At 37.1% G+C, this 7,486-nt stretch overlaps 3 protein-coding genes across 3 annotated transcripts in view; 1 reads left to right on the forward strand and 2 right to left on the reverse strand.

The window, feature by feature from the left end:
* LOC103520932 (AP-3 complex subunit delta-1-like) overlaps positions 1-371 on the reverse strand; it is a gene marked incomplete at its 3' end in the record, with an annotated part of 6,879 nt that extends 6,508 nt beyond the window's left edge. Inside the window, exon 1 of the mRNA XM_026831851.1 lies at positions 237-371. Coding sequence (XP_026687652.1) covers positions 237-371 — 135 coding nt within the window. The remainder of the gene's footprint in view (positions 1-236) is intronic.
* Positions 372-1,936: 1,565 nt separating this feature from the next.
* Positions 1,937-7,486, reverse strand: part of LOC103520930 (coiled-coil domain-containing protein 130 homolog) — an 11,347-nt gene continuing 5,797 nt past the window's right edge. Inside the window, exons 2-3 of the mRNA XM_008486029.3 lie at positions 3,025-3,336; positions 1,937-2,899 (exon numbers count right to left, since the gene is read on the reverse strand). Coding sequence (XP_008484251.1) covers positions 2,400-2,899; positions 3,025-3,334 — 810 coding nt within the window. The 5' untranslated portion in view covers positions 3,335-3,336 and the 3' untranslated portion in view covers positions 1,937-2,399. The remainder of the gene's footprint in view (positions 2,900-3,024; positions 3,337-7,486) is intronic.
* The window catches only part of LOC103520933 (splicing factor ESS-2 homolog), a 4,516-nt gene continuing 612 nt past the window's right edge, over positions 3,583-7,486 (forward strand). The window contains exons 1-6 of the mRNA XM_026831852.1: positions 3,583-3,711; positions 4,261-4,326; positions 4,850-5,003; positions 5,357-5,586; positions 6,096-6,264; positions 6,715-6,966. Of these exons, the coding sequence (XP_026687653.1) occupies positions 3,583-3,711; positions 4,261-4,326; positions 4,850-5,003; positions 5,357-5,586; positions 6,096-6,264; positions 6,715-6,966 (1,000 nt within the window). The remainder of the gene's footprint in view (positions 3,712-4,260; positions 4,327-4,849; positions 5,004-5,356; positions 5,587-6,095; positions 6,265-6,714; positions 6,967-7,486) is intronic.

The raw sequence follows: 7,486 nt of genomic DNA on the forward strand, positions 1-7,486 counted from the left end.
GAACCTATATATATTCCAGTCTTGATCCTCCTGAACTTTTCATACATCAGGAAAAAAAGGAGGGAAAAGCTGATGATCCGGGAGTGCAAGTCTTAACCAGTCCCTATTCTGACCTATAAAATTCTAGTCTGAACTTCTCGTGCTCCAATCAGCTTCACTGACTGAGACTATATCACTGACATGCGCCACACATTCCCACGCCAACAGCGAGACCCCGCTGAGCTTTCCCCCTGCGCCTGGCGATGTGCTGCGCTCCTCTCAGCAATCTCGCTTATATCAATACGTGGACCGCTCTCTGCGGCGCTCGAGCCTCGCGTGGCAGGAAGTATGTTTCTATCAGCTTCACTTTCCACCTTGCGCGACACGTACATTCAATATCCTACGCGTTCTTATCTCGAGGACTAGAACCACATAGACCAGTTTGTCACTCCCTGGACTGTCTGTCCATGAGATGTTTGTATTTAGGACGTTTTTCACATCGCGCGCACTGCGATGCGTTAAACAGCTTTCCCATTCCATGCAAGGATGGACACTACAACTATCCTATTTGGTATCTCGAGACTCGACCCTATATACATAACGCGCGTGCACAGTACATGTTGGGTTAGTTGTTCCATGTGAGGACCGTGTTTCGTTCATCTGCAATTGCGTACAGAGAGATCAAAAATGCAATCTCACCAACAAACAGTAGACATGGTATTAGGTAATGCTTATACCCCAAGTAAAGCAGCGACATCTTTTTCATTCTCACAACTATTATTTACCTGATGCCAAGGGCACCACTTTACTTATCACAATAACCAGGGCGACCGATTTCTCAATCGAATCAGAAATAAAAAGGCGCGCTGTGCGAACTGTGAGTTGAGTAGATTATCAGGCATGGGCCCGTGTTGTGTCCCAGACTATCTATGAGCTCAACGTTACAGATGATATTATAAGTTGTATAGATACCGTGGTATTCCATGTTACTGACTGTATACATTCAGTCTTATAATTTTTTGTTTTTTTTTTTTTTTTTTTTAGTTTTTATCTTACTGGACTGAAATTTGTGAAAACAGCGCTTTTTTAAAAATGATCTATTTTAATTGATTTTGAACACTTTCTGCATTAGTTAGGGCCTTAAATTCTTTTTATGAATTGCTCATTCATTTTAGTTGCAATATGTTCTGCTTGAAATAAGAAGTCCTCTTATTTTGACATTGCAACCACGTTTCTCAACAAGGTTTTATTTCCGTTTGTTTTAATATTTTTTCCATTAATTTTTAGCACTACGCTCTCTCTCTTTCAATTTATCCAGCTTCTGAAAGTTGTAAATTTGTTGTACTTAATAACTTTGTTTTATGTTTTGTATGTGGATATTCAAAATTATATAAAATTTACCCTTCCCCTACAAATTTACAATCATGGGTTCAAGTTTAAAAATCATGAATGATATCTATCCATACACCCTGATCTTTCCCTGTTTTCCGTTTTCTTGTTTTCCACACATAGGTAATAGATGTAATGATTATAAACAAACACATTTCCTATTTAAGTAGGCACCTTCTCAGTTACCTAGTTCCTAAAAAATGACATACTCTCTATGAACTGAAATGGACTATTGAAATCCAGAAAAAAAAGCCAAGCAATAACACCTAGTTCCTAAAAATGACATACTCTCTATGAACTGAAATGGACTATTGAAATCCAGAAAAAAAAGCCAAGCAATAACAGAAATACTTTCAAATTTGCAAACCACTCTCATACATACCTAATTTTAATTTCCAATAGTTTTATAGTTATTGTTTTAGTGTTTACTCAATCCAGTAAAATTTTAGGTAGGTAGGTACACATTTTATAAATTTTTATTACCTATATTCACATATTTAGTATCAAGTATTAACATAAATTACAAAAGCTAATATAAGTTCCTAAAAAATGACATACTCTCTATGAACTGAAATGGACTATTGAAATCCAGAAAAAAAAGCCAAGCAATAACAGAAATACTTTCAAATTTGCAAACCACTCTCATACATACCTAATTTTAATTTCCAATAGTTTTATAGTTATTGTTTTAGTGTTTACTCAATCCAGTAAAATTTTAGGTAGGTAGGTACACATTTTATAAATTTTTATTACCTATATTCACATATTTAGTATCAAGTATTAACATAAATTACAAAAGCTAATATAAATCTTATTTATTTTTATTAAGTTTATCAACATACCACATTTTAAATAATATATATATTATGTTTATTTCCATCTAAAAACAACATTGTTTTCCTTTCAACCTTTATCTTAGATGTCTTATACACTTTTCACTTTTATCTTGCTCTTTAATATTCCTCTGAAACAGATGATTATGAAGGTTTACTGTTCATCAGAAAAAAAAACCCACATTTTTCAAAATGGATTCAACTTTTAGGAGGTGGTTTAATTCCTAATGACATACTCTTCTGATCCCTACTTACACCACTTGATGAGGGGGCTTTCAGTTTAACATTTAATTTGGGTTTTACATGCTGATATTTATACAAAGAGGCAAGACGGATATCATTCTTATGCTCAGGAACCAATTTCAAACTTAAACTACTTTTACTAAGAAGAGCATTATCTTTGTCTTGTAAAGCTTTAAGCTGTTTTTTCTTTTTCCTAAAACTATCCCTTAAAACTCTATTGGCATCAAAATCATTTTTCCAGACACTTTCTTGTCTGTCAAGCAATTTATTGAGGTGAGATGCTTTACTTTTGGAACTACTCATATCATTTGTTCCATGCTCTAATTTATACATTGGATCATCAAACAGTTTTCTACTGACTTCTTTGGTTTCAGGAACAATTTGTTCATTTTCAAGAGGGTTCCAACGATTCTCTTGTCTTCTTGCACCACTGACAATGACATAGTCCAAATTTCCTGGAAATCACAAAATACATTTCAGGCATTAACAACATGATTATTGGAGGCGAAAATGCAATAATTATGTGTCTTGTGTCCCCTTCAAAAATGTCTATTAATTTGGATTTGATAAATAAGCTTACCTGGGTCTGTTTTGATTTCAAAGTGACTATCACACAAGTGGCATTTCATACGGAACTGATACACTGGCGTAGAATAATACATGCCCACTTTTTTCTTCTCAGCATTGTATCTCACACCCATGCCAATGTGATTGTTACATCCTTCACACCAGATATTGTAAGGGAGTTCAAAACGTATGATCATAATCCCCATGTGTAGTTTTCTGGCTCTCTCACGTAGAGCATGGGTACCCAGGAATTTGTTGAGTCCTCCAACACTCGGGTCATAATCGGGGGGATAGTATTTGTTTGTTCCCTTTCTCTCTCCCATGTCTAGAACAAAGAGGCAAAAAATTCTGTGATCAACCAATCTACTTTGTGAATAGGTTCTAGGAGACTGCTGTTAATCTGTTTCACATTAGACCTGGCTAGCCTTTAGCCTGAAGATAATTAAAAAAAAGTTCAAAACCCCTGTTCTTCTCCCCTCAGGTTCAAACATTAGAGAAGCTCCTGCAGGCATTTGACGAGGAGGACCCTGAGGGGGCACGTCAAGCTTTGAACGATCCGTTCATCAAACACATGGACGTTGAGTATTCCCGCCTAGCACGAGACCTCCCCCTACCTTCTGCTACCTGCGCCACGCCTAGACCTGCATCCATACGACAGAACGCCGCGCCCAGCTATGTGTCACCACGTGATGCAGAACAGGTGAGAGAAACGTAGATTTTTTTCTCCTTATAAGGGATTAGAACGCGGTAACGCGCTTGCTCGCCGTGCAGAAGGTCCCGAGTTCGAATCCCGCCATCGACAAAAATTTGCACTCGTTTTCCGATTTCAAATATTTCGACGGGTTACTATCTGGTGTTCTCGTGTTGACCCAGCACCTAAATGGAAAGTATTATGTCTCTTACTGGCCATCTGATGAGAGACAATACTGGATGGGCATGCTACGACACAGACCACATGCGTCTAATGTAGCAGATGTTTCATTGTTACAAAATAAAAAAGGCGGTGATACACTCATCTTTTAAACTAAAAAAAAAAAAGTTTGATAGAGGGAACTATAACTGCCTTGGTAGCTGTTCTGTGAACAAACTGTTCAGGATAAAGTTCGGCAACCATATCTTATTCACCTCTGTTGACGAGTGGTCAAGAGCACTGACTCACAACCCGGAGGAGGTCGGTTCGAATCCCGGCCAGGACGGAAATTTTCTAACCAGACATGGATCCGTTCTTGGATAGGCATGGACATAAAAGGATGTGCAGCCACCAGCCAAGAAGAAAAAGACCAAGAAGGTTCTAACAGAAGAGACTTATCTCAATGTAAGTATATTAAATTGAAATGAGAGTGGGAAGTGCAAATTGGTTTGTAGACGATGACATAGGTCTACACTGACTTGGTGTCTCTGAAAGCTGTGTTATTAACCCATACGATAGTTGAATCAAGAAAGGTTTAGAACCAAATATGTATCAAACTTTAGAACCAAGTGTAAAACTGTCAAAGTCAGGCTAGATAGCTTGGAAGCTGGAATGTTAGTATGCCTGCCTTGTAATTGCTAGGTCATGGGTTTGATCCCTGTCCAGCAGGACAGTGATATAATTCTAGGAAAAAAAAAAAAAAAATCCTGAACAAAAAAGGTTTGTTTTTGAACAGCTGGCTATCTCCTCTTCTGACTTTCTTTTCTTTTATTTTGCGATTATAAGTGTTTCCACTTCCCACAGCAAGGACGATAGGACTGGAGCTAAAGTCAATGCTCCATTGAGGCTGCTCATATGAGAGAAGTAGGTCTAGGTAGATATCTGATGGAAATGTTATAAACCTTTTATTTTCATTTTTTTCTTTCAGAAAATTGCTGAAATCATTGAGAGAGATTTCTTCCCTGACTTGGAAAAATTGCATGCACAAAATGACTTTCTGGATGCAATGGAGTTGAATGATGTACAAAAATTAAGAGAATTGTATGCTAAATATTCAAATTCAACACCATATGTTGATAGATGTAAGTTTTTTTCTTTTCTGCCTTTAGGATGAGCTAGCCCCCTGAAAAGAATCAAGACTTGTGACAACCCTGACAGGGTTAAGTAGAAGAAATACTCAATTGTTTCTTTATTAGAATTGGGAAAGAAAAGGTAATATAATTAGAATTGGACACCTGTTCATTTTATAATAACCTCACAAAGTATGAATTTAAGTAAAGAGCTTTTTAGAGTGTTAAGTAGGCATGCCACAATAAAAGTCACCATTTAGATTTTTTTTTTTACCATTCCTATAGGAAGAAATGTAATTAACTTTTTGATATTTATTTTAGTATTGCCATTACTTTTTTTTTTACTAATTTTTACTCTCTTTTAGGTGAATCTAGTCCTGCAACTTTTGAAACTCCTGAACATTTTACTTCACTAGAGGAAGCAGGATCTGCTGACCATGAAGCTTCAGTGAGATCTCAAGGTTCCTGTTCTTCAAAGAAATCAACCTCGGGGAAATACCAGAGTTTGAATGAATTCCTCTCAACTCACACAAGTGAAGACAATCAAAGTTTTGAAGACATCATAGAACATGCCAAGAAAAAACACAGAATCAAAGTAAGTAGTGGAAAATAAACATTAAAATATACTGATACAAAAGCCTACTTTGAGGCTTAGGTGTAGGGACAAAAAGGATGGGTTAGGGTTATATAAGAATATAATGACATTAAAATGTTTTATTTAATTTAGATGGGAGGTGCCACAATTTTTCTGCAATATTCATCACTTGAACACAGGACCAGGATTTTGGATGGGGGGGGGGTGGATGCTCCAAATTTTCAAAGTTTGGCCTACAGTACAGGAGAGAAATGAAGCTCAAAGGTAGGGGAGGGGTGGCGCCCCCCCCCCAAATACGACCCTGCTTGAACATTGAAAATAAATCCTTTGCTACAAATGAAGTGAGGCATTTACAGATATTTATGTTTTAGGGTAGTATGTACTTGTATTGTAACTAACAATTTATGTTTTTGTTCAAAATGGTACTGTCCAAAATTGAAATTTCCATGTACTTTGTACCTACATATTTTAAATTTTGTGTTTGATCTTTTTCTTGTCTTCTAATCTAGTATCCATGGCTGTATTGTGGTGAAGATGAGGCCCCAGAGAACACAAGTCGTTTCCTAGAATTGCCTTCCATGCAAGAACAAATAGACCAAGCCAAAGACAAAGACAGAGACAGGCGAATACAAACATGGAAATTCGTCAACAAAAACTCTGCTATGTATACTCCTGATGGTAAGTGACTTCATCTGTCTCAAATCTTTAGAAATCAACTCCTTTGAAGTTTGAATGCTTCATAGGAAGTCTTCAACTTTATTTACCGAGATCCATAACTCTACAGAATCCGAAGAAGATAGAAAAATTCTGAATTTGTTCAGTAACAATTATGTGATAAGCTGATATGTCTAATATAATTTAGAACACGTTTAACTAAGGTTCGAAAACGAACCTTATCTGTTCAGGAAAAAGTTTGCGATGGGCGGGAATCTAACCCGCGACCTTTGCGCTTACAAGACAGACGTGCTCTCGTCCAAGCTAACTAGGCTTTACACAGTACACACTCACTCACTACAATGGCTTCTAAGGAACATGTGTGAGTCCCGTGCCAACCATATTACATCCCTCCATTGAACTCGATCTTTTATTAGTATTATTATTGATTATTATCTTTTTCCATTCACACAGGTGTTGAGCTGACCAAAGATGAGCAAATCGAAATGGCTCGCAATCGAATGAGTATAAATCACTCAGGCACACGACTGCATGTCAATCCGTTTGATGAGCAGCAGAGTAAAGAAGCTCTGCATGATCTCGCCAAGACTCAAGCTATTTCTAGTCTCAGTGGAAAGATAGGGGTAGATGGGAAAGAAATCACGCTCAACTCTACGCCACGTGTGAATGGATTCAGCTATGTTAAAACTCCATCTCCTGCTCCAGGTAATTATATTACGTAGGTCGTAGGTAATATGAATTAGATTTTTTTTTTTTTTTTTTTACTGAATCAAAAATAAACAAGGACACACATGGCCTTTGTTGCCTAGAGTGCAAATAAAAAACTAGTATAGCTCGCTATACTGTAGTAATAGAAAGTAATAAACCCATATAGTCACTTTATTAAACAGAGAGTAGAGGGTTACCACTGAAGTGATTAAGCCTTTCTCACAGACATGGAAAACATTAAGTAGCTTCCTTTAGACTCTTTAGAGTATAGGTTGAAAATGGCCATTTCTTTTGTGATCATGATCACTGATCACTTTCATCGAACCAAAGTTCAAGAAGGGTCGCATAACAGACTGATAACGTCGTGTGTTGATAATTGAAAATTATCTGACGGAAATCGTAAATAGCGGTAGTTGGTGTTTTCGAATGTCGGGAACTTGGCCATTAGGTCATTCTCCCACGTGCATCCCAATAATAGCGGTAGTAGTGAAAGCAAGGGCTTTCTTTTCTTTGAGGG

The sequence above is a fragment of the Diaphorina citri genome, unplaced genomic scaffold (assembly GCF_000475195.1).
Source record: "Diaphorina citri unplaced genomic scaffold, Diaci psyllid genome assembly version 1.1 scaffold4282, whole genome shotgun sequence".
NCBI lineage: Eukaryota > Metazoa > Arthropoda > Insecta > Hemiptera > Psyllidae > Diaphorina > Diaphorina citri.